The 27,888-nt window shown below is 37.8% G+C and overlaps 1 protein-coding gene across 3 annotated transcripts; it reads right to left on the reverse strand.

Annotated features, from left to right (window-relative positions):
- Positions 1-101: 101 nt before the first annotated feature.
- Positions 102-27,879, reverse strand: WTAP (WT1 associated protein). 3 transcript variants are annotated; one of them, XM_068938855.1, is made up of 8 exons: positions 27,579-27,879; positions 23,688-23,725; positions 23,546-23,601; positions 16,190-16,248; positions 14,307-14,434; positions 8,264-8,442; positions 3,290-3,444; positions 102-1,325 (listed from the first exon to the last, which is right to left on the reverse strand). In XM_068938855.1, exons 2-8 carry the CDS (start codon positions 23,715-23,717, stop codon positions 742-744), a joined length of 1,191 nt encoding a protein of 396 aa, XP_068794956.1. In that variant the 5' UTR covers positions 23,718-23,725; positions 27,579-27,879; the 3' UTR covers positions 102-741. The 3 variants fall into 3 exon arrangements, with proteins under 3 accessions (XP_068794956.1, XP_068794957.1, XP_009686635.1); XM_068938856.1 differs by having other exon boundaries at positions 27,780-27,859; XM_009688340.2 differs by lacking the exon at positions 27,579-27,879 and adding an exon at positions 26,880-27,054.
- Between the last annotated feature and the right edge of the window lie 9 nt (positions 27,880-27,888).

A 27,888-nucleotide genomic window follows, 5' to 3' on the forward strand; every position in this document is an offset into this window, starting at 1 on the left:
GAGGTAGGATTGAACACAGGGACAAATTCAATAAAAAGCACGTACTGTAAATACACTGCATACAGATTAGCCATGTAAACCAATGCAGAACAATAAGGAAATTACATTATTAAAAGTTTTTATTTAGGTTTGGTCAGTACAGGTAAGATAATATTGGAGTCACAGAGCAATATGCATAAACAGGATACAACAGTTCTTAAAAACTGAGTAACTATGCACACAATTCATAAACATTCGGTCACCTAAGGAGAAAATGCACAGATGTATGGTGGGAAAAACTGTAATTTACACTGAAACTACTACAGGACTCCTTCAGTACGTCCATCTTTTAGTGATAAAACTACTGTACTGGGCAAAATTGGCAGTCATAAACCCACAGCTATTATGACAATTCTTGAAGGTGGTGTAAGTATAACAGTATGAGTAAGAATGCCCTTACACAGCACAGGTTCTAGATATACACAGATTTGTACAGACATCATTTATGTTATACTTTGTGGAAATAATTTCCATTTCAACTTCACATTAACTCATATAAAAATAACTTGAGCTACACAAACGTCCTTTTAGCAACATTCAACGTAATTAACTGTTAAAATTTCCAAAGTGGCAGAGGTATTGAAGCAAAAAGAAACCCACAAAAAGGCAAAATTGTGACAAGTATGCACTAATTTAAACGGCTTCTGGACAGTATCCTCTCCCAATTTAAATGACACTGTATAAAAATGCTGCAGAAAAATGTTACAAAACTGAACCCTGCACATTTACACTGGAGTCCAAACCATTCTGGACATGACGAGAACCCACAGTTCTGTTACCTTTCATGCTCACTGTTTTCTCCTCTTGAGGATCATGATTGGAGTCTGTGTCATTTGAGTGGTGAGTGAGAGAGTTTTCACTGCCAGTGGGAGAGTCTACACTTTCATACCCAGTACTGAGTTGGTTTATGTAGCTACCACCTCCTCTACCAGTTCTATCTTCAGAGTGGTTGGACAGCTTATTACCATTCCCTGGAGAAGCCGGGAAGTCATCTTCCGTGCTGCTACCCTCCCTATAAAATCCAGGCCCAGACGTCCGCTGATGGGAGGAGCTACCATTACTTGGTCCGTTAGCCAGACGGCTGCAGTCTTTACCCACAGCCTCTCCCTGGTCTGTAGGCTCAGAAGAGGGAGTCCTGCTGGTACCTGGGGTGGAGGCCTGGGACTGCTGTTGCTGATACTGAGCCAACTGCTGGCGAGTCTCCTTCAACTGCTGCTGAAGAACTAGAATGGTACTCTGCATACCTTCTACCTCCTCATCAAGCTGGATGATGAAGTCATTCAATTCTATATAAAGAAAACACATTTGTTGCAAATACTTAATAGCCCATATATAGAGTCTCAGGCAAGACAATTAAAATCCAGTAACAACATTTCATGCTGAAATTTTTCCAATAGACCCATTTTTTCAGTCATCAGATCTGCACCATCTTTGATATTCTGCTTCTGAAGGAGAAAATTCTAAACTATCATCTACATACTTGTTATAATGCTATTCAGAGTACAAGAGAAGACTACAGGAAAACACTAAATGAGAAGAAATTCATTTCTGGGCAAGAAAGGAGGATATTTGGAAGAGAGCTCAATTCAAACAATGACTACGTGCAAACAGATTGCACTTTTGAGTGCAAAAATCTTAGCAGAAACACTAAAAAAGCAACCATGAACCACAGGGCCGTATGTAGTAGGTCTGAATACAAAAACCTATTCAGTGAGAAAAAGGCATCAGTCACATTTCAAGAAAGCTTCAATTCTTACTGCTTTTAATCCTGGCTAACAGGACGCTAAAAGAAAAGGTAGATTTTTGCTGACTTTATCAGCAAAGTTGTTTACTAATTCCACAGAGGTTTTAGCGCTGCTTATGTACACAGAAAAGACTTTTCAATGGGGACTGCATTTTGGAGCAGAACAAACGCGAAACAGCAAAAGAAACACTGAACCAAAGTCCTCAACTGCACATTAACCTGAGAGAGCAAATAAAATGCAAACCGCTTACTAAGAATTTATAATATTAGCTTAAAAAGTGTTCTTGCAGCTACAGAAAAAATATTCATTGGGAAAGCAAGAGTGGTACTGTAGTATTGTTACAGTTTGTCTGTTCACAACTTTGCTCTACTACATTTGTTTCAGAAGGGAAGAAACAATCAGGACTAAGAACACATCTCACACTGTTCTGCAGCTTACTGCACTATACTGCGTTCTGGAGCAGATATCCTCAAAGAAAGTCCACACTTGCTTCAATTAAAACTTGATTAATTTAGATGAAGTGCATTATGTAAACAGTAGTTAGGAAACAAACTTAACTATTCAACAAAATAACCATGGTTAATGCAATTACAGAAAACCATTTAAGAACTCTTATTATATATCACTTTATACTGTACTTTCTCACAAAAGATGATTCTACAGCAAAAAAGTCTATCCTTCAAAATATAGGATATATCAGACTTAAGCAGTGCCAAAACACATTTGTGCTGTCCTACGGTTTTCAGTTGTAAAACAAAAATATATTCAGGTTTAAGCAATAACGAGCTCATGTCCCAAGATTTATTGTAATAAGCGGTTAACCTATTGTGTAACAGTACCAAAAAGCCAAATTTTAATCAGAGATTAAGAACTATCTATCCTGAACTCTCAACTGAAAATCTGGAAATTAAAAAAAATTTTCTCCTCCATTTAAATTATGCAAGAGGTCAGAATTTACAGGTACCTCCAATTCAGGTTCACAATGCTGCACAATGTGGACTGTGAATACAATAATGGAACATTTTCTGCCAGCTGAGCTATTTAAGCAAAAAGTGCATTTTTGTTGAATTAGACATTGCTAAGACCACCCCCCCCAAATAAACTCAAAATGAGTCACAGATGACAAAGAAACATTGTTTTCAGTGCACGCTTCGGTTCGTGCAACGTTAACAGCTTTAACAGCTTTGATCTTATCAATTCACCAATAATGTGTGCAGTCTAAACATTCCCTATTAAATAACAAGTCCTAAAATAAAAAAGCCTGGCAATTTCAAATTCAACCCCCCCCCCCCATTGTTGGAGCTGCAAATCCCACCAATTCCCAAAGGTTAGGTTCGTTTTTTGATTTTGCAATTAAGGTAACCAGTGAAGACTTAAAATTGTCATGTTTTACTTGACAGCGCCCTTTCATTCTAGCAGAGGAGAATTTACAGTATCTGCATCATCAGTAAATTAAGCCAGCAGTAGTGCAAGGCAACTTCCATTTTCTTAAAAAAATCCCTTACCATCCTGACTGCTTTTAAGTTCCTCACTATATTTCTTCTGTAAAGCCAACTCTGCCTCAAGCTGTGCAATGCGTCCTTGGGACAGCTGCCTTCCAAGCTCTTGATTCTCCTGGATAAGCATTCGACACTTCGCCATTAACTTTTTGCCTGTTTGGCTGCAAAGGAAAGAGCCATCTATCACAAAATGAATATAAAACCTTCAGTAATCTTCCTCAATCACAATCATAGACAAAAAGGAGATGCAATTTCTGCATGTCACAATTCAAGGAACATTATGCCTCAACATAATTGTCATAGCAGAAAGTCTCCCTATAGTTACCACAGGCTGTTCCAATGTCTGTTGATCTTCTCTCGCTGTCCCATAAAGTGGAAGGCAAGTTTATTACTGTAAATATGAATGAGCATATTGTTCTTTTTTAACACTAACATCTGGATTAGCAGTATGCACAACCTTGCATGTGCTGATTCTCAATGGAGTTAAATATTTGATTAAAGATGTGCCTTGTAATTCAAAAGATCAAGGACAGCATAAAAATGTGTAAACTGAATCATACACAAACAAAAAGCTTCTTCCTTTATTGTACTTGTATAATTTAGTAATTACATATAGGTGAAGAGAAGAAAGTTGGTTTGGGGAAAACATGAAAATCCCATGCTCGTTTTTACAGCGACATCCATTTTTCTTTGAGAGGCTTAGATGGTCATTTGGATGTTATCTGAGTACTTTTGTTTAAAAATTTAAGTGTCTGTTTCTCAATTTATATATTTTACAGTAGCGTACACAGTCCATTTCATGATTCCTTCAGTCAGCTTTTCCTGTGCACATCTTGCATAGTGAGGAGAAAGTACAATGCAACTAAAAATTGGCAAGAAAAGTTAAGTACATTACTATTCATTTAGAATGGCCACATTTCAGATCAAGAGCAATGCTTTAGGATGTCCAATTTCTGAAATAAGTGGGAAACATCAGATAGAAAAGGTATTTTGAATTGACAAGATATATTCTCTTTAATCACACATCTTTAATCTTCATGATAAAAACTGCATTGTAAAAGCATTATAGGAAGTAGTATGCAAATTAATATATAGGCAATACAGCTGACTCCAAAAAAGTAAGAGCTAAAGTCCTCTAAGATCCTTGGTCTGCTGAAGTCAGGACAGCAACCACAAATAGTTCTCTTTTTATGAGGCTCAGCAACATAATAAAGCTGTCCTCTTTTCTATGGAAGTGTAAGCTCTGTTAAGGGAAGGAAAAAAAAAAAAAAAGACTTGAGCAGGTTTATTGTGAATTCATTGGCAGGACTTGTGTTTCTTTACAAGACCAAGGAGGTCAGCTTAAAGTTGTTTTAAACAATTGACAAAGACGAAAAGAGATTTTGAAGATTAAAGGAGTATAACAGGAATTTCTGCTACTATGATTCAGAGCCACGGTTCTCTCCTGCAACCAAAATACCGAGAAGTAAGAATTTAATATAAACATTTCCTAATCAGCCCCCTTTTAAGCATTCAAGCCTCAGACAGTTTTTAAGTTCTGCCAGCTCTGCCCCATTTAACATTTTCCGACTGACTCTCCCAAAATCTTTCAGATGGGCTGCTCCAGAAGAAATTTGGCTGTGTAAAGTCCTGGAAGCCTGCAACTCTGCTAAAGGCAGCAAACTGTTCTCTTTCTCGATGTGATGTCCAATGCCAGGTCCTTGACGTTTAAATTGTGCTGACCTAATACAATCCAAGTAATACATTTAAGATAAACGTTTCCTTAAGATGTTCATTCTTTGTAAAGTAGGACCATTTTGGAAATAAGCAGTGTGGCATATCCCAAAAGCTTTTAGGCAGACATGCAATGATTTTTAGTCACTTGCAGATTCCTGTTACTGTATTCATCATCACTACAAGTTAAAGAAGTTCACAATGCTTACGTCATTTAACGTTTTTCTCTTCACAAAACAACGTCAAACTGTAGTAGCAAGTACTAGTTACCTTAAAATTGGGACAATTTTAGAATCCCATTAATTTCTTCATGTTAACTCCTGCCAAAATGTAAAATATTTATTACCTGTATAGAAATTTGCATAGTTACCTATAATGCTATTTCTTCCCATCAAGATTTCCAGATGTTCTGAACTAGTGCAGCACCAAGCAACCTCCCCTTGCAATTTATGTAAAAGACATCACATGCACAAGTGACAAATTCAGCAACTATTAAAATAACTCCTATTAGCTGTAAAGCTAAATTTGGCAAAGTTTTCACAAATCCACTTGATACACATGCAACAAAACCTGTAGGAATATAAGTGGTTAAATTTCAAAAGACTACTTTTTTTATAGTAAGCTCTCTGCAAATTGTTTCTTTTATCTTTTTAATTCAAGTGCATACTGTATGTTCAATGATGGTTAAAATGGCTTAGCAGAGCCATTCCTTTGATTATACGCCCTTTTATTTTCTGCTCCAGACATCAGCAATGATTATGCTGTACACCCTTATCTATGGTTAAGGTCCAGAACTGATACTGCTTAGGGTTGCAGTCAACATGTTACCTCTGAACACCAGTTAGAGATTTGAATAGGAGCATTAGCTCTTTCAAAAACTAGGTCAGGTGCCTTGAAATAAGAGTAGCTGCATATGAGGAAGGACAAATATTGGGGGCGGGGTGATGAGGGCAGGAAAGGAGAGATGAAAAATCCTGTAGATCCTTTACATGTGAGTCATCATTTCTTCACCTCTCCAGAAATAAAAATCAATCAAATTATAACCCAGTTTTGAAGACAGCCTCTATTTACCAGGAAATAAATCTAGTTTTCTGCATTCCAGCTATTGCACATATGTATTACGTACATTCACCACAGTTGGACTCAATTATATGACAAGTATCAAGGAAAGTTGTAGCTACAAAAGTGACAAAATTTTCTTTGATACTTTTGCTTGCAAGAAGGTGGTAATGGCTACTTGTCTCTCCTCAGTTGTACATGTAACTTTAGAGCCTGAGGACTTCTTAAATAAATAAATAAACAAACAAACAACCAGTATCTAAACGTATTAAGTCATTTTTTGAATTCCAAGTTAAACAAGCAATCTGCATGGCATGTCAGATCAACAACCCCAACAGCTGCCTCTGTTCGCACATCATAGTAAATTTTACAAACAGCTTGATAACACGTTAACAATTTATTAATGCAAGTCTTACCTCTGTTTTGATGCTAGATCATTAAAACCTTAGATACTGCTACAGCAAAATCATTCCAGATGTTATCCCTTTTTTAAAAATAAAGTTTCTCTGAAGGTTTTTCTTTTGCTGTAAGCCATTACTCATGCAAAAAATAAGGCTGCATAAGAACACTACTCTTCCTTTCCATATTAATCATCTAAAGCACAAACAGTTAAGATACTTCTGAGTTGAAAAATATGTAATGCTATCTTAATAAAGATCATCATTTTACCAATGAAACAGGTTGAGTTCATCACCTTCCATGAAAGCTGGACCTCTTTTTTAAAATTTAAAACTGAATCTTCTACAGTCATGAAATATTGACAACTGCTTTGGAAATCAAAACTGTAGTTTTCTAGATAGACCTCAATTTGCTAAAAAAGTAAAATAAAAATAAAAAATACACAAATGCTTTATCAAGTCTGCATTTCACTTTACACACCTCAGACATGCACTCCCAGCTGTCCCAGACTGCTATTCTTGCAAGCAACTTGGGACAACAGAACAGAGGCATCAACAGAATAGCAATGGCTCCTTTCACTGATTCAACCCAGGAAAATGCATGCATTTAAGGTTTTTGGTTTGTTAGAATATTGTCTTCCCTTTTTTCAGAGAACGAGACAATTCAGAAATAACAATCTGTTCAATTCTCGTTCATCCCAGGAGTTTCACAATACAACAGCATAAGCAGTAGTGTTCCTTGAACTATATTACAACTATTTCAAGGCACATTTTATATAGAAGTGCAATACAAAAAAAAAAAAAACAGGTGTACAAAGGAATAAAAATATCCCATCAACACTGAAGACAGTTGCCATTGTGTGTGCCTTCTGTAGTGAGCATTTGAGATCAGTTCTCAGAAGACTGAAAAATTCTCATTGCTGCATGAAAACATGCAGTGAAATACTTAACACAACTAGTTTCACTTATACATGCTAGTTGTGATCAAATATATGTCGCTTCCAACAATTTTACACCTGCAATTAGATAGAACGTACATTTTTGTACAGTCCTAATTTTGAGGCGCCCACAGTATTTCCAACCATCCAGAGAACAGTTCATGATTTAGCAACATTGACTTAAGGCTCCGCCAAGTGTTACAGAGCCCAAATGCTAAACAGTCAAATGTGTACACTAGCACTGACGTGATATGAAATAGCACTCGTGGCTATTCAGAACTGGTTAGCAAATAAACTCTTTAATGCAAAATTCATCTCATTGAGTTTTGACCCAGCAGTTCAGTGAACAAGCAGGAAGTCCACAGTCTTATTGGCAAAACTGACTTACAGTGTCTCTAAGTCACTAGGCTCAAGGTTAAGAGCGAAGCATATTCCACTTCTACATTTTACGGGAATTTTACATGTTCAATTCATGATTTATAATCTCTAGGTTCTCTCTCCTCCAAACTGTCTGTAGACACAGTGTGCCACAGACTTAAGACTTCTGTTTTTCCCTCTATTTTCTTCAAATAGAACAATTTTGCAAATGTCTACACGTTCTAGAAAGGATTTTTTTTCGGAGATGGCCATTTCTTCAGAATAGTCCGACGCCGTCAGGCCTCTGAAGCAAAGGGGGAGAAAAAAGCTGAAACACAAGGTTCATCTGGTAAGTTTTACATTAAGCATTACAAGCTGGACAGTATAAGAATGTGGCTTTTGGCTCAAAACGTCTGAGTCTTGGTGTGGAAACGAGTACTTGGCTGTCCCACCATAGCATTCTCGTAGTGGGACTGTCAGGGAAGTCTTGACTGGGGAGTATTTGTTTTGTTTACCTATCAGGCGTAAATTTCCAGGCACTCAGTTCATTTTGGGCTTGTTCCAGTTTGTCTTTAGTCTGTTCCAGTTCACCTTTCATTTTTAGGAAAAACAAGTTGATGGCTGGGTCCACCATTGTTGATCTCAGTTGGGCAACACTAGGCTGCTGGACTTGCTTGAGGTACTGAATCTGATTCTGCATAAAACAAAAAAAATGTTATTTATGCATCACTAAATACAATTCTATAATCTATGAAATTCCATAATTAAAAAATAGTTATTCCAAAGATTAATATTAATAAAGCTTGCTTTGCCCTCCAATATTTTAACATGAAGATAAAGAACCACTCCCCCTCCCTATTAATATGCATACTCCCCAAATCTCTCCCCACGCCAGCTTAAACTTTCAAGGCTGCTTTTTTTTTTTTTAATCTTTTGCTTCAAATTTAATCTTCTAGATGTCAGTTTACATTTGCAAAAGAAATGACTGGTAAAAGAAAGGGAGCATTATAATGTACACTGCCTAAATTCTTTCGAAAAAAATCTGTACATACAAAGACTTGTCTGCTTAAAATAGAATGCTAATTTCCACGCAACTTCAATGAAAGTTATCAACATTAATGGTCCAAGCAATTTTTAAAAGCAACTACTAAGATTTATTTAGCCTTTGCCAAAAAACCTGTTTGGCTTATAATCACTTATAGTGTGAGTTTGCCCCTCCTTTAAACCAAAATCATTCAGAAAATTAAGAAATATCAACATAAATTAAACAGATTTTGTTTGGATTTAGATTCTCTTGAAATAAGCACAACCCAAAAGACTTACAATTAGTCATCAATATTTCACAAGGAATAACCGAGACTGTTTCTTTTAAATATAGCATTTGTTAGTCAAAACGTCGATGTATTTAAGCAGAATCCCCTCCGCCCCCGTTGCTTCAATTTTAATTCCATCACAGCACGCAATCATAGAACAGGCTACTAAATAGCAAATGATTAGAATCCAGTCAATCACTAAAATCACATTGGCCTACATGGAAAACGTTCATTCTAAAGTTCAGTTTATTACACTCCCTGTACATACATCACATTTCTCAGGTAAAGAGAGGTAAACATAACATTACATTAAAAAGAAATATTAATAAAAAATCAGGGGTTTTGCCTGCTGCTACATACATTCTTGCAACTCGATGGAGAGCAACAGACCCTTGCATTTAGTTTCACTGATAAACAGTATAAGACATTACCAGCAGGACTGAGGGACAGAGCAAGAGTCTCCCCCCAACACACGTACAGCTTGCTTAGGACAAGTTGACCTTCACAGTCAAAGGTACAGTCCAGTTCAATCACTTTCCTGTATGGTCAATTTATTCTGTTTGTGGAGTCTTTCACACAGCAACAGTGAAGAGAAAGTATAAGTATAAACATTTTATCTTAAAGATGAGCAGTGGTGACTCCCAGGTCAAGTCACTTCTCAATTTAGGAAGATATAATTTACATATTAAGTAGCACCAATTCTTGGATTTTATTTCAAGTATGTGATTTCAAAGTCATCGAAAGAGCTGAAATATTTCAAATTAACTTCACATTAATTTGATATAAAAATAAAAAAATTAACTACTTGCAAAAAGTTTTTGAAACAACCTTCATACTTTGTCTATTTACATATAAATATTTTTGAAGTAGTTTTAAATATCTAGAAAGAAATATAAAAGGAACACTCAACTTTCTGATGCTTGGACTAACGGGATTATTTCAACAATGTGGCATTCTTTATGAGGACCAGCACTAGTAGAGGGTAAAAGAGCTAGTTTAACAGATGTCTGCAGACATGTAGACACTCCAGTTGGTAACTTATTCCAGGAACAGAACTATGCTACAGCAATACGGTTCCCAACCTATTTTTAGACTGCTGTCTCTCTCCTCCCCTCTGTATTCCAAGGGGTAAGGAGCAAAAGAGTTCACCTGCCTTCAGGTCCAACAGCTGCACCTCAAACTAGAACTGGAAATACAGAAAAAAAGATGTCTAATGCCAGATTTTGACATGCCTTCACCTAACACCTAAAATAACTATTGTTGTTCATATTCTCAAACATGAAAGCACACACTAGCTGGTATTTTGCTGTGTAGGTTTCTGTTTGTTTGGATGGTGTTTCTTTGTTAAGACAGAAATGTTTCAACTCCACTTCTCACATTTTCTTGGAAACAGCTGAATCCTTTTAGTTGAAGATGTCTAAAGACATCCCCACAGAACACACCCTCTGACATAAAAAATAATTAAACAGAAATCAAGATCTTAATAGGAAATGCCAACAATCTAAATAAGCACAATTATAAATGCTCCCTTTAAGGAAGGAATAGAAGGGAAGAAACAGGATAATGATGAGGAGAAAAAAAAAAAGCACAACAAAACAGTAACTCAAACCATAAGTAGGTTAAGACCAATGACTAACTAGGCACTGTGGTTCATCTGCAGCCACAGAAAGCTTCCATTCGTCTTTTCCATGGAGGAGATGGAAATATTTGCCTCTCAGATAGCTTTTCCCCAACTGCCTGTCTGCTTACAGACCAACAGCAGCCTTGCAGTGGCATTGAGGCCTTCCCCTGCAGTAGCAATCACTCCTTCAGTACCTTCTCTGACAGAAATAAACCTCCGTGTAGGAACAGTAGCCACTACCTCACCTTCACCTTCTTTACAAAAAGAGTCTCTTCTGGGGGGTGCAGGAGTGTTCCTGCCAGGGGAAAGATACTATAAAGGCTTTTGCTGACACTGGGGCAGATGAGGTATTAAACCCGTAAACTCCCATCTAGCCCTTTAGCTAGCCACCCTAAACTATGCAAAATAAGTCTGCAATACCAGTCAGACTATCAATAAGCTTCTATTCCCCACCCCGCTCCAAAATCCATTCTGCTGCTAGAATCAGCATAGAGCCCAATAACATAACTATGTATTAAACCACCGTCTTGTTTTCACAAGAGTATCAGGACAATGACTGCTACATTAACATATATAACTACTAAGTTTCAGGAATAACTGAACTGGTGACTTTTATAAGCTAAGTGCGGTTTTGTTTTGTTTTTTACCTTTTTCAAGAAGATGTACAAATGAAAATGGCAACTAAGACAAAGCCTATCACATCCTATTTTAAAATAGAACTAGTATTTTTTTAAACTAGTAAAATGTTTTATATATTGGAAATTAGAAAAATCACCTGTGTCCTTCAACTACTACATTTCAGTTTGGTGAGTCTTTTTTAGTTTTTTATCCATTTAAATTTGTAAGAGTTGAGTGTGGTAGGTTTCTAAGTATTAAGCATGTCCTGACAATACATTGACAATATTATGAACAATCAGTATCAAATGGTTAATTACCAGTAGTTTTAGGAAACTTGACACTCTAGATGTTCTGTCTTTCAAATTAAGCTGTGATAGTCAACACTAAAGGCTTATATACCAGTGACACTATCATTTATATATTTTACAACGTTTAAATATGAATTATAAAACATGGCTAACTTTACACTAAAGAGTTTAAGGAAAGTTATTTTGTGGACTCTAAAAATTAGACATCTCAAATACATTAGGATATAGTGAATACTTTTTGTTCATTTACCAAATGACTGAGCAACCTATAGTTTAGCTTTGCATCTCTCCCAACATGATTTATTTTGTTACTGTTACCTCACTGAAAAAATATCATTTAAGAATACAAAACAAACTCTGCCAACTGTTCCTCCAGAACTTCTTCAAACTATCCACGTTCAGCCTGAAAACATTAACGTGCCAATATTATCTTCATAATAGTTTTTTTCTCTTCTTCCAAGATGTATCTTTCTACTTTTATGAAAGAGATAAAATATTTTGAGTGTGTCAACAACTTGGAAAACCTGAGCTAGCTTAGAGAGAGAGAGAGAGAGAGAGAGAGAGAGAGAGTTTTTTTTTAAACATAATGTGAAATTAAAACAAACTCCTAGAAGTTTTTTTCAAAGAGGATGTTCAAAAAGGCCTATGCATCACAGCTGTAAACAAACTGTAAACAAAAATGCTATACAGTCATCAAGATTTTGTCAGAATTCATAGTCAAACATCTGAAGTTTTTGTCTATGTCATTCTTTTAGAAATATGGGGAAAGACAGGTGAAAAATGTCAACAAATTTGTACTTGGTGAAAAATCCCTACATTTCATTTGATTTTTTAAATATCTATCATTTCAGGTCTATGCTCAAAAGTTCAAGAGAAAAAACAATCCTTATTACTGCTGTTCCTCACAGTAGGTCTTATCAGTAGAAGAAACAAGAGCAATATAGTACTGCTGCTACTAGAGAAGCGCTCTAGTATAGTACCAATACAGATCTTCATGGGCTCAGAATGCTTCCTGGGCTGCATTAGGAAGGACGTTGCCAGCAGGTTGAGGGAGGTGATCCTTCCCCCCTATTCAGCCCTGGTGAGGTCACAGCTGGAGTGCTGGGTCTAGTGCTGGGCTTCCCAGTACAGGAGACATGGACATACTGGAGCAAGTCCAGTGCAGGGTCACAGGGATGATTAAGGGCCTGGAACATCTGTCATATAGGGGAGGCTGAAGGAGCTGTGGCTGTTCAGCCTGAAGAAGAGAAGGCTCAGGTGGATCTGATCAATGTGTACAAACACCTGATTTCTGAGGAGGTGAAGGGAAGAGAGCAGAGCCACTCTTCTCAGTGGTACCCAATGAAAGGATAAGAGGCAGTGGGCACAAATTCAAAAATAAAATTCCATTTAAACATAAGACGACGCTTTTTTACTGCAAGAGCGATCTAATGCTGCAAGAGGTTGCCAAGAGAGGCTGTGGAGTCTCCAACCTCGGAAATATTCAAAATCTGACTGGACATGGCCCTGAGCAACCTGCTCTGACCAACCCTGCTTCGAGTAGGGAGGTTGGACTGGATGATCTCCAGAAGTACCTTCCAACCGCAGCAGTTCTGTGATTCATTCTTTATCACTGCAAAACAAGTTTTATCCTCTCATTTTTTTTTCATACCAATATTTGCTACAGACTAATGTCACATTATGATTTTAACTCATTGCTTTCATTGCTCTTAAGAGTCAAGTCCTACACCGCTATATCTAACAGCTCTGCAAACTTACAGGAAAAAAAAGGAGGCTAATAGAGCAAAACAACAGAAGGAATGCTACAACGCTAGTGATTAGCTTTGCACAGAACTTATATTTTTAAGAACAGCTCTTAGGAGTAGTTTACACAAATTAGCATCAAGCAGCATTTTACAGTCTTCTCTCTGACCTGCCAGTTAAAGAAGCAGGTCAAATGACATTAGAATAGCGTGATCCAAAAATAGACAGAAAAGTGCAAACTGGCAAAAGACAGTTTCAAGAAACCAAAACTAAACACACAAAAAAAGGAAGACACAGAAAATCCATAAAAATTAAGGAAGGAAACAGGAAGAATAAAAAAGCATCCAAAGAACATTAGAAACCCCGAGTAGCAGATCTGCTAAACTTCAAAAGGACTCCCTCTGAAAAGTCAGTAGCATTTTCCCTCTACAGTTACACTTTGCTACCTAACTCAATGAACGTGGAGACCTGCAAAACCCGTTTACCCATATCCAGCATAAACACCTGCCTATAAGCACCTAAAAAAAAAAAAAAAAAAGCTCAGTCTTATCCTTAGGCTTCAGTTAAATTTACTCCTGTGCCCACTGATAGCTAGAAGTAACATTTTTTGTAAATATGTACAGCTGAGAAATGCCATAAGAAAGTAAGCATGGCTAATGCAAGAGTTAGCTACTGCTGCAAACCCATGCAATGGTTCTGGAGCTAAAGTCCTTCCAAGCACAGTTGCTGCTGAAAAATAAGCTAAAACAAGCAGTATTAAAAAAGCAAAATTAGAAAAACGATCTTTACTAACTCAGTGAAATATTTAAACTTTAGTGTCCTGGTCATTTCTTTAGACACAGACAATGGGATGCTATAAACAGTTTATGAAATAAATAGTATATGGGTACATGCTCAGTCTAAAGCAAGCATTTTTCTGCAACAGTCTGAACACTCATCCTCTCTAAATACTTACAGTACACTCTTGCATCTCCTGTTCTTTAGTTGCCAGCCTCATCACCAGAATATTTTCTCTTCGGGCAGACTCTTGCTGTTGCTGTTTCAACTTCTCTTCAGACTCTCTCAATCCCGTTACATCATTAGCTAATGCAAGTAATAAAACAAAAAAGCATGTATTATAGCATCCTTCCATAAACAGTTGTTTAAAGACAACTAGAAAATCTGGAAATCAAACTAATTTATAAATAGTAAACAAGCAAAATAGATAAGCATAAATTAAATAAGTATAAATAAGTAAAAATCAAAAGATCAGAATATGAAAAATTAGCTTTAACTACGTCTCTCTGGCTCCTCCCTAAGACTTTCTACTAATTTTTGAAAATGTTTCCACATTTTTATAGGAATTATTTGTTAAAGTGCTAAATTAACCCGCTACTCTGTCCTTCACCACTACCACTGGCATTCCGAGACTGGCAAAGACGGAATTGTCCTGCTATTCTAGCGAAATTTTGGGGATGGGGGAAGTCAATATTCTGGCAAATGATGTTCCTCAGTCTTTAAAACGGTGCTGCTATTTGTGACCAATCCTCAAACTGGTCTCAACGCCCCATGACCAAACAGCGAGACATTAGAGAATTTCAGAAATAGCAGTTCAGTCGCAACTAGAAGAATTCTTCTGATCCATGAACATTTATAAAGAGATTTATATATGAAACTTGAATACAGGAAAGTAGCACAGGACATTTCCTAATTGTGTCAGCAGGAACACATGCAAGCAGCTCAATACAAACAGTATATATTTATTCTGCTACTTGTCACATATAAAATGATGGAAAGGTGGAATAATAAATTTCTTTTAAATCAGAATGATTTGCTTTAAATATAAACTAAGAAAATAAAAATTGCTTCAGGACAAGCATTTATAAATTTTTCTTTGCAGATAATTCAGTAATACTGATTACTGAAGTCTGTATTAAAGGTTCTGAACTTGGAGAAACTGGAAATGTTACAACAAATTATCTATATTACGATAGCCTGAGCTTAGAATGAAATTAATTGCTTACATATGCTATATTTTATTCTCTCCAAAACTCAAACATTACACTATGGCAGAAGATGAGGGATGCAAGAGGGAAAGAGAGAGGACAACCACTCAAACTGACAGAAAAAAAAACCTTTAAAAACAGTAGTACCAAGACTTGGGTATCTAGACTGAAAACATGAGTGGAAAGCAGGAAAAAGCAGGAAAAAGTTATTCTCGAGCTGCCAAAACAATTACTAAAAGCGGGTTAGAATTAGCGACTCGGTCACTTCCAGAACGCAGTCTGCTTTTCTCACTGGAGAATAAGATGAAGTTTTCCTACATCCTCTCTTTTGAGAGACTACAGTATACAAATGAATAATCAAATGTTGAGTTAAATTACCTAATCAGATCAAGAGTTAGTTCACGACTCATGGTAGACCTCTACAAACTATCCCCTCTCCCATCTGGTTTCCAACCCTGTAAAAATACTCATAAGCTATTTTGGTAGAGGATAATTTTTCCCTGCTGTGGGAAAAGTCCTAAAAATAAACATATGTGTGGGGTTGCGTTTTGGGGCTTTTTTTCCCCTAGCAGCCTGGGTACAGTTGATCCTACAGATGCAAAACCAGACTTTTTAGCAGCCATGTAAGATCTGTAAAGGAAAACAAATGGCTGAAAAAAAATAGAAAAGGCTGAAAACTAGAAATGGCTGAAAACACTAGGAAAAACATGGGGTCTTTTGACAAATAATATATGCTATCTAGATTATTACCTATTATCTCAAAACAGTTTTAGCAAATAAAGACATTATCTGAACGCTGTACTTATATGAACAATTAAGGTACTTGTACCATTTTGGAACTTGACAAACTTACAATTCAGGTCTGTGTACTTGCCCTCCAGAGCTTGCACGTATGCTTCATACTGCTTCCACCTATTACAGAGAGGAAGAGAAAAAGAATTTTTGGAATCTTATTAAAGATAGCTAGTTCCTAAATTTTCATAGTATGGAATTACGTAATTTGATAAATGACAATTCTGAAAATGTTACTTTTAAACATAAAAGCATTTAATTTCACCTTGCACCTCAAAAGGAGGCAGGATAAAAAAAAAAGACACAGCTGTGCATTGCTACTTAATATTAACATCTTAAAATTTCCTGTGTTATTTTGGACAAACATTGAGATCAAACATTCATTATTTTGTATACGTGAAATACCTAAAATCCATCTCATCCTCAAAGCAGGACAATCAAAACTAAATTATGTAGCAGAAACCATATAACAAAGACCACAGAAGCCCGCATTAGGGTTACACCAATCATCAAGTGATTAGCAAAGCAAGCTCAAGTATATAACAACAGAACACTAAAAGTTGCTAAGCCTAGGCTAACTAGTTATTCTATCTCACTCAAACCAAGATCATATGCTGACTATATTCATTTACCAGAAGCCAGTTTAATAACTGCAGGCATGCTCACAAAGCGATACATGCATTCCATGGTTGGGAAACCCCACACTTAAAATAATGATATGTTTAATGTACCCCATCAAGTCAGTAGCAAACAAAATCTGCAGTAAAGCTGAGGATGACAGGCCTTCCCAACAAAGTTCGCAGGATAGTTGCCTAAAAATAAGTCATAATGAAGTGACCTTTTTTTTTAAGATGCATTTTGTTCCTAACTACATACTTTCCTCACAATGATACAGTTCCACAAGATGAAATGAACTGATCTAACAATGTACCCCTATGAAAAGGGGAAGGTTTCTACTCCCTCCCTCCAACTACTCTCTCTCTCTCTCCATCTACTCCATGCCAGACCCATCAGTTCACTCTGTTTTAATTCACTAAACTAGAACAAAAGTATCTCAATGCAAAACAATAAATGCAAACTCTAGATTATTTTTGTTGGTTTAGTGAATTCAAGCTGCTCATTAAGGAGTCTGAAAAGCATCATATCTTTTATCATCTTTTTGCTCTAAAAAGAAATGCTGATATAGAAACAAAAAAGGAATGCTGACAGAGGCAAAAATTCAACACTAATTCAGACGTCAATCCCAAAACAGTGAAACTGAAACAAGCTACTATATAGTAAAACTAAGAAGAAAAATCCTAGTTTTTGCATGAAAGAATTACATAAAAGAATAACAAAGTTAGTCTTCAAATACAGTTGCAAGATTACTTGGCTAAGTTACGTCCCACAGACCTGAAAACAATGGCTCAGCTGAAACTGTGACATCCTGATTGATAACACTGAAAAACCTATATAAGGAGTGTTTCAGGGCTTTAATTCACACAGAAGTTAAATAGACCAGCACTGGAATGAAAATGGGTTGCATATGGCGACCAGAAAACTTAGCAGCAATACCTCTAAGTAACCTCTCAAGAAATGCTAATAGTTCAGTAGGAACTCACCCAACTCCTGAAAGGAAAGAAAAGGCATGGGGGAAAGTGTATTAGATCAAGGTAAGGACCTAATAATACAGACGCCTACCAACTCCTCCCAAACGATCAGTCTTCAGACAAGATTAGTTATGGTACAAGATTTTGTCAAGACAGGCAAAACCTGGTCAAGACTAGAGTAATTAATCTACAAACAGGTTTACGAAATTGTACAGAATCAATTTTGTGATCATCACAGATGACAAACTCAAAATTCTTCCATCAAGTCATCAAATTTAAAACTTGAAGTTTCTCTACCATAGCAACTTCAGTTTCGCACACCACCATTTCAACAATTTTAGGATGACTACAGAAGAACTCAAAAACTATTTTCTCTTCTAGTAACTCAGCTAATTTTCATCTCACTCCAAGTAAACCAGAAAACTGGCATGTGCAAAGACAAAAAAAATTATTTCACGCAATAGGATTTTTTATCATTGATATAGGAACTCTGAAATAGGCTAAAAGTATCAAAGCAGGGAGTGAAACAACAAAAGTTGAAATTTAAAAGCATTCACAAGATGAAGTAGACCATTCTTCCAATTAACTTGCTCAGGAAAATAAACAAAAGCCTACTCATTCCTTTTCAGTCAAACACGGGGTTGTGATGTTTTATCTGCTGTCAATATTTTTTTTTAAGCTCTCAGTAATCCTGAGGATAAGCATCTCAAAACATTTCCCCCCTCCCCTAAATGCATGAACAATAGCTAAGGGCAGAAAGGAAAGCATTCCAATATACTGGAAAGATTAAGAAAAGTCTGTGGATGGCCCAGAAAAAAACTTAATTTCAGTTTAAACATGTATTAACTGACTTAAGACTTTACATACTGTTGTTCTACATGCATTGCAACCTTTTATAACTTCTTGTGGTAACTACTTCTGTAAATGCCTTTAATGATCCATTTGCTAAAGACTTTTTCCAGCTTATTTCACTGAGTAATTGTTTCCCCTTATTGACAGTAGTAGCGCAGATCATTAACAGGTGAACTAAAGTCGAATTCTAAGCTGAAGTTAAGTTATCCTTAGTGTAGTTTCTGGAAGCTTCAAAATAAAAAGTAAAATATGGAACTATCACAGAAGTAATTTTAAAAAAAACTGAAGCTGCCAAAAGTGATAACAATTTTAATGCTCTAACTCCACACATTGTTAACATCCATCTTTGTATTTCTTCTACTTTATTATGTTTAGGATGGCAAAGGAGTCCAGATGATTCTATGATGAAATGGGACAGATGTAGAATTGTGCACTTTAGGTCCCAAGTAACCGCATGAATGGTGGTAGAGTTTGTAACAATTCTAAGTGAACAGTTCTTAAAAAAGAAAATCTGTTTTTAACCTAAATAAAGGGCAGGATTTCCAGATGTGCAACTCAGGTCTTAAGCTGTATAACCAAATCCCCATGTGCAAGTTTTGCTTCTGTACTTCTTCCAGTAACATGAACTCCCAGTTGTTGACAAGCGAGGATGAGGTGAGCTTGTATTCCCATTACATGAAATTCCCACACTTCAGTGTTCAGGCTGAGCTTGAAAAAGGTAGCAAGGTCAGGAAGTTTGTAGAAAAGTAATATGATGCATTTGCTCAGTGATGGGATCATGCCCTGTTAAGCTAAACAGCAGAAGCAGGGGCTAATTTAATAGTAGTGTAGTATCACCTAGAATTCCCAGCTATCAAGCTCAACTCCAGTGTTTCCGAAGGATTCTCAGGCCTAAGTTGGCGTGCACACACACACACAAAATATGAAGGCTCTATTAAGCCCTACTGTAAACAATAACTAATTAGAAAAAATGTCAACTCACTGATGTCACCATTGCCACAGTTGGAATACATCTTTATTTCAGATTCAATTAGAAATTTTAATCCGAACAACTCATACACAGTGTAATTGTTTGCACATAAATACATAGCTTCCCCGTAAGACACTGTAAGAACACATAAAAGACATTTGGTTATGAAAAACTCTCTAGACAAACACTATTCCTAAAGATTAGGAATTTTAAACATTTTTCAACTAGCTAACATTCTGGGCTCTTCAGGGAAGAGATTTCTGCCCCTGAACACATTCTGAAGTTCACCAAACATGTCCAAAAAAGAATCCTGAAGTGATATACCAAAAGGTTTTCCAGAAGTGCTGCCAAAATTAAAATTTAGAGGTAAAAGCTTGCTACCAGCCCATCTTCAACTATAAGAGGAAAGAACTCCTGTCTGGGAAACTACTCCACCTTACTTGAAAGCAATACTCCTGCCACCAGCATGCATAAGTAAACTTACACTGACACAAAAAACAGTTAAGTTCACCTATTTAGGAATCTGAATATACCTTTATTTTAATTAAAGTAAATCAGTGATTTATAGGGACTTGCTGGTTAGACTTAAATCTGAAGTCTTTCTTCCCAACAGCCAAGAAAGACTGTTCTCTCTCCCCCTATCACAGACTATAACCTTGCATACAATCTAACAGATGCACTGGTTTAAGTGAGCTTAAGAGTTGTCTTGCTCCTCCTTGCCCCATATTACCCCTTCTAGTACACCTGCAGAGGGTTTGGCACAGCTCAGTGAACTAGAATGGGGAACAGATGAAGGTTAAAGCAAGCCAGCCACCCTCTATCAAATCTGTTTTGATCAGCATCAGTTTCCCCATCTGTTTTGCCAGGGTGGTTCACACCACTATTCGGCCAGCAGATCACTGACAACGTGAACACTTTCACTAAACTGCTACTTGGAAAGTTGCTACAGAGCAAAGAGATCTGTACACAAAATTAGAGAGATAGTCCTGAAACTGATTTACATTCAGGAGGTCACTTGCAGTCTCACAAGGACTAGAAGGTAACTCAGAAGTATGATTTAGGTTACGAAAGGAACTAAAATGTTACTGTTATCAAGAAACAGACTGAAAACAACGGCTTCAAAATACCTCCATAAATTCCACTCTCAAAGGCAGCTAACTTTTCTGAAGTATGCATTTTTGATGGCCAGCTTCGGGGTCCACTTTCTCTCAAGAATAAGTGACAAAGCACTCTGGAGGTGGGAGGATGGATTGTACTTAAGCCGTTCCAGAACGGACCGGCTCTATGTCCACATTGGGTTAAGAGTCTTTGCTAAGAGTACTACTTTTCAACAAGGACTAAAAATACTGTATTTCACCAGAACTGCTTATGTAGATATGGGCACCTCAAGATTTTTTTTTTTTTTTTTTTTTTTTTAAAAACAGACTAACCACTATGCTAAACAATCACGGCAATACTGATGAAGAGGTTTTTTCTTTCAAGCTATGAACCACAGCGTTTGCTCATTGCGTTCCTGGCTCTTCTTCCTCCACAGCAGCTCCTATATGTTCAAGCTAAGTCACTACTGCATTTAAAGAAGAGATTTGGGGGGAGGGGGAAATAAAGGAAGTGAGTCCACAGCTACAAGTAATGAGACAAGAAAGAATTAGAAGGCCAGACTCAGAGGCTTCTCAAGTTGTAGATCCAGCTCACTTTCAGTTAACAGAAGTTAAAAAGCAAACAAACTTATGTGCTTTATAGAAAAGAACAGTGAAGTTTGAATTCATGGCACAGGACCCGATAAACACAGTTAAAATATGTATATAGAAAAATCAGTGCCATTTGTAGAGATGTATTACCTAAAAGACCAAAATCCAGATTACATAAGCCAATATCTTGAAAACATTTACCCCAAGAAAGCGCTTGCCAAAAAAACCCTTTCCAAGTCTTATTTTGAGATGATTGAGCAGTGGTTGACACATGCTTTTCTATGTCAGAACAGAGTATAGATGACTTGGAACATAAATTATTAAGCCATAAACATATATTGTATTTTATTCCATCTTTACAATCAGGCTTATAATCCTACAAAATAAGTTAGCAGTTAAAGTAGTAATGCTAGTTTTACATGGAGGCATAGATAAGACCAAGCTTACTAAAAATCCATTAAACATGCACCCAATACAAAGAAAAAGCAACAATATCCATACAGCTGTTTAATGAAAAACATGTACATGGCCAAAACAGCATTTAAGTTTCTATTTCTGAGTATGAGAGACAGTCATTGGTTAACCAATTAAGCAGCTTTTCTGAGAGCACAGCAAGTTCCTCCGTCTACGCTAAGAGGAAGATTCAATACCAACATCGCTGTCACAAACTGCTCATCTTTTCATCAAGATAGTTTAACTGCTGATATATGTTACCTCCTTGTGCAGGTTCCATCATATTCTCACTTTAATACATGCTAGAAATTCATCTCTCTTCTAGAGCAGCAACAATACAATGCAAGTTACAGGCAATGATTACAGTCAGAAGCTTTTTTTTGTTTGTTTTCAAGCCATAGATCAGGAAGCAAGTTGTGTAGGATCCAGGCTTTGATATTTTGATAGCAATTTCATAGCTGGAGGGATTAGCCTAGCTTTAAAGACTGTTTGCTACTCTCCAGGGAAAGCTTGAAGTGCATGCACGTGCACACAGGTGTAAAAACAAGGACAAAGGCTTACAAGGCTTGAACCACCTAATCTCAAAGAAGCACTTTTTCTGCTAAAGACATTATATCTTACTACTCAAAAACCAGATACTCAGGTGTGGGAAGCCAGAAGCCAGTTTTGAACATATGAAGCAGGACTATGTTGACTCCTCTGGAAGGGACTGCCCCTCCAGTACTGACTGACAGGATAATTTGCCCGCAAGAGGGAGTAGCTGATCCTATATATTAAGTACTGCACTTGTATCCTCATTTTTCTAGGCAGTTCATCTATAAAACAACAATTTTTATCTAACTCAAGATACTGTAATAATGCTAACAACTTAAGGTGTACATGAAGCCAAGAGGTAAAGTTTACCAAAATGCACACAGACTACTCTAGCAGATAAAACAGATGACCCTTGAATGCCTAGTTTCCTTGGTTCCTTTTTTACCATCAGGAAATTCAGGTATATGGAACCAAGTGCCTTAGGTATATTTCTTCAAATCAATGGCCTGCACAACTGTGAGAACTTTTTAGAAGGCCGAGAACACGTCCTTAGAACTGTCTCACAGAACTAGCCATGATTATAGTTGAAAAAAATCTAAAGGAGACTATCTTCACTCTTGAAGTTAGCTAGCTAAAACATGGAAGGGGAAGGGAAAGAAAACACCCTTCCAAGTTTGTTGAAATAAGTTTATAAATACAATCCACTTAACTATTCTAAGCTTATTCATGTGATTATACTTGCACAAATTCATACTAGAGGGTAATAAATGCTATTTAAAATCAAGGGGAAGGAAAATGATAATTCTGTTAACTTTTCCATGGTGACATCTAGCTTTCCTGAAGGTGAAAAAGATGTCCAGACTCTCCATTGTGTGAGTTTTAGGTGAGAATTTCACTTTACCATATTTTACCTTTAAAGTCTGAATATGTAAGACAATTGTGTAGACTACGGAAAACTAAAACTCATTATGGAGTAAGGAGTTGATGGTTTCCTGACATTTAAAATTAACTTGCTATCTAGCAAGGAACATAAGCAAGCTAGTCTTCTGAAGTTGCAAGTGAGAAAAAAAAAAAATAGTAATCAATTTCTACCCATGGATTAGAAAACACTGCCCAGGATTTGTTTCCTTCAGAAAAGCACTTGTCCTCAACTCTTAAAATATTTGAGACAAGGAGAATTTTACAGAAGAGTTGTATGATGAAAAGGATGGAACAGGTTATCAGAACAAGGATGCTATAAGCAATGGGGGACAGGCGGTGTGGAGAGGTTACATGTTTTCCATTAAGAATTCACTAAAATGTTGCAATGGAAAAACTGCTTGTTACTTTACCTTAGGATTAGCTCATCTCTAGGCAAAACCTTAAAGTCTGCTTCACTAAGACGAACCTATGGAGCAAAAGGAGAAGTTAACTTAACAGCTTGTCATGACTACAGGGGGAAAAAAAAAATCCAGTAAGTATTTTTAAACATACCTTCTTCGGGAGAGGTTCTTCATTCGTCATTGTGAACTCTGAAAGGGGGAGGGGAGGAAAAAAAGGAGTTTTATTTAATGCCATTACTAGGGTCCATAAAGCATGCAGCAAGTCACTTTACTTCTTCCTTAAGTTTTTATTTATTAGTGATAATAGATTACTGAAATGTTGGTACCATACAATGCAGAGTACAAAGCAACTCTACGACAACTTTGCAATTGTAATCTAGACACAAAGTCATCAGACACCTTTGTAAAAACTACCCAAAGTGCTCTTTTGGTGTCTGAAAGAATATCAACAATCAACTCTTCCTTATTTAAGGTGAAACCATCTAACTTTGTCTATATTTGTTTTTAGATCAAACTGACATTTGATATCTGTCTACAACTACTGAATTTTTTCAACATATACACAAGGCAGAGCATAATTAGGACTTGAAGAAAGTAATTTATACCACTATTTCAGTGGTTTCAGTGTTTATCTCTTTGAAATAAAAGCAAATGATTTGGAAACATTACCACTAATATTTAGGGAATGTCAAGACAGCAAGCTCTTCCAACTACTTATCCTCTTACTTTTAAGATTTTGATAAACAAAGTGTCAAGCAGTTATTTTAAAACCCTTTAGGTTATCTTTAGGAAAAGAAAAAACAAATGGCTTGAGCACACCATCAAATACAACTCCTCTTGTCTGTTGATAGCACAACACAACCCTATTACGCTTATGTTAATTAGTCCCAATTCCTTGTATTACAGGACTTGCTTCCTTACTTCAAAAGGACAGAAAACATTTTCTATTACTATGATTATTAAAAAAGAGCCCGCAAAGATCATAAAAGAAACAAAGGCAAGCTTTGCTGGAGCCATGCATCTTTTGCAATATGCCTTCCAACAGAAGAGCTGTACATAACATTGAGCTTTTGTAAGCTTAAAAGATTTTTGCCATGTAAATACACCAGAAAACAGATGTAGCCAGTTCCTCACTTGTAAACAGTTAGCTTCACAAATACAATGCATTTAAGTTGTTTAAAAGTGATTGCTGGAGGGGAAAGAAACCCCACGCAACTTTAATTAGTTTATTGGGTGCTTTTGTGAAAATACCAGAAAGTTCTTGGTATTTTCACAAAAAAAAAAAAAATCACCCAATAAACTAATTAAAGTTCTTTAAAACCTAAGGGCATCAGCACTGTCAAAAAGATAAATGCATACCAAGTGAACAACAGCTCCTTCAACCTATATTAACATTCAGTATATAGCACTATACCAAATAAAACTACAATAACAACTAAACACCTACAGTGCACAGGTGAAATGGCTTCCAAGCCCTTCATAAAGTAAAGGGGGACATTAGAACGAACAGAAAAGTTGCTAATAACACTCAATACAGGCATCTATGACCAATGTCAGCTTCCTGTTCCTAATCTTCATAACACACAGGCACTTCAGTGATTCTCTACTCTAAGAGGTCTAGGGCCCCCCACCATCAACTCTCTCACACATGAGAGAACTTTAACTTCTGGATGCAGCTTCCCACTTAAGACTTTTATACTTTTACTAAATGCAATATGAAATGTATTAGAGACTATCGATACAAACCAATGATGCTCAACTCAAGTTAAACTGATATTTTGGATGACTAAGATCATATGGGGAAATGCTCACAGCCCCCTAAATTTAATGGCCTACTTCCCCATTACAATTTTCTTAAAGATTTTCAGACACTTAACTCCTTCAGTATTTGGAAGGAGTTTTGAAGATTTCAGCAGGATTCAAGTCCTTAACAGAGAGATCTGCCTTTCAAATGTCCCATGGAAATACACTTAGATTAAATCATACCTAACAGATATTATCATGTGTCAGAAAAACAGTAGGAACACACAGGTATCAAAAAAGATGAATTTTCCAAAGACTTGGCTTGTGAACCCTTCAGCAGTATACAGCAAACTAAACACTTGAGTGCCACTGCAACAGCAACCGAAAGAAATTAAAAGCTGATGCTCCATCCTTATTGCCCGTCTCCAGACCTAGCATAAGACTCCCACAACCAGTTTTCTCATGGCAGCACCAAACCAGACTACCCTTCTAACCTCTAGGCCCAACACGTTCCCACTTACAAAACAAAGCCATCTCCCTGCTATCTGATAAAATCCTTTAATGCACATGCTGAAGATAAAAAGTCCACTGCATTACATAAGTTATTGTTTTACTGTCACCTGCTTTCACTTGTAGGACTAGAATTGTTCACTAAAAAATACCCTGAAAATTTTTAGTAAGGTATTATTTTGGAAACCTAGGTTTATCACATCTGAACTTCTTACTATGACAGCTAAGTGATCATGTTCTTTTTGTATGTGCAAGTTTCACCTCATGACTCCTACGCAACAGCTTTTTTTTTGGCACCCACAGTAACTTACAAACAGCTTAAGAGTTCATTATTGCTATAGGTTGTATTTCTATCACTGTGCTCAGTGTTTTTGGAAGCATCAGAACATCAGGCTTACTGTATCACTTAGCTGTCACAGTGATTTGCTTCAGTTCTTTCTGTGCTTACCAGATAAGTTATGCAACAGACATTAACAATATTATTACAACTCAAACATTCATTCATTGAGTCTAATAGAGTAATGTGGAGTGCTGTGCAGCAAGAGATGCATCTCACCACGTGCCTACTCTGAAAGACAGATGACCCTTGTGCTAAGCAGTTCAGTAATATTTTGCAAGAATAGGATGAACTGCCATTTTCTGACTGGAATTATCATGATTACACTTCTCAATTAATACAATGAATAATTTAGCCTGTGCTATCCTCAGTAGGCACTTTCAGGATTTCAGAGCAGTGATACCTGTTAAACTCCACAACTTCTACATCCGTTCCTGGCAATAAGCAATATAAACCTGTGTTTCACCCTTAAAAAGGGGCCATCATAGACACTAAAAGAATTCTCCTGTAATCTCTAAAGTAATTGAACTATGAAAGGGCTGAAACAGGGAAAGTGCGTTTTAATTTCAGAAACTGTAGTTTTCTGTGCAACTTTTACTACAACATTTAGAAAACATAAAGTTTAAAGATTAAAACAAGCACTACGAGCTAAGAGACAAGGCAATCAAGTAATACCAGACATAACTCAAGTGCTGCTTTACTAGCAACAGTTGAAGTAACTCCTAGTTATTTCAACGATATGAAAAAGCATACCGTGGGAAAAGCCCTCGAGGCCTTCAAGTGTCCCGAAACAAAAAGGTTCAGAGTAAGATGCCGGCCTATGAAAGTTTCCACGCTAGCCTCAGCGACCGCGGTCAGGAGCCTCGCGTAGCCGAGTCCTGCGGCCGCACCCCCTCCCAACCCAACGGCGGGCCGCTGCCGCGCAGCCCCGCCTCCTGCGCGGAGACCCCGCCAGTCCCCGGCCAGGCGCAGCTGCAGGCCACTGACCCCACGGCTCGTCACAGACGTTTGACAGACCCTGCCACCCCCTTCCCCTCCCCCCTTCTGGCAGGGCAGGCACTACCCGCCCCGTCGGGCCGTCCTCGTTCAGCTTCAACTGAAGGGGGGGAAAAAAAGAAAAAAGGAAAAAAAGAAAAAACGCGTCTCCCTCGCCCAGAGGGAGCCCCGGCGGCGGCGGCGGCGCCCGGGCGTGGCGGAGCCGAAGGCTAGGGGAGGAGGATCTCAGCGGAGCAGCCAGGCCGGGCTCGCGGCCTCGCACAAAATGGCTCTAAGTGCTTCCGCTCCTCCCCCCACTTGGGGTGAGAGATGGAGCCGCCGGGGTTGGTCGCCCCGGGACCGCGAGGTGCTCGGTCCCTGCCGAGGGCCCCGCTACCTCCTGCGGGGGAGAAGGGCGGCGGTACCAGAGAAAGGGGGAGCCCGGCCGAGGGGAGGAGCGCTCGCGCGGTCACTCACCTCCCGCCCGCGGTGCGGAGGCCTCACTCTCCCAGCACACTGGTTGCCTGGGCCGCACCCGTCACATCGGGGGCGAAGCGCCGCCACCTCCTCACACCTGCCGCCACCTCCGCGCGCGCGCCCGCAACCGGCTCTACCGGGACCACTGCTCCGGAGCCGGGGTCACCACCGCGTGCCCCCACCCCGCGCTTCCTCACGTACCGCTCCCGCCCGCTCTTTATTTGCGGATTCTCTGCGCTACAAAATGGCGCCCAAGGAGGAAATGAGCGCCCAGCCGCCCCGCCCACCGGCCGCCCCCCACGTTCAGGCG

Source organism: Struthio camelus, chromosome 3, assembly GCF_040807025.1.
Source record: "Struthio camelus isolate bStrCam1 chromosome 3, bStrCam1.hap1, whole genome shotgun sequence".
Lineage (NCBI taxonomy): Eukaryota > Metazoa > Chordata > Aves > Struthioniformes > Struthionidae > Struthio > Struthio camelus.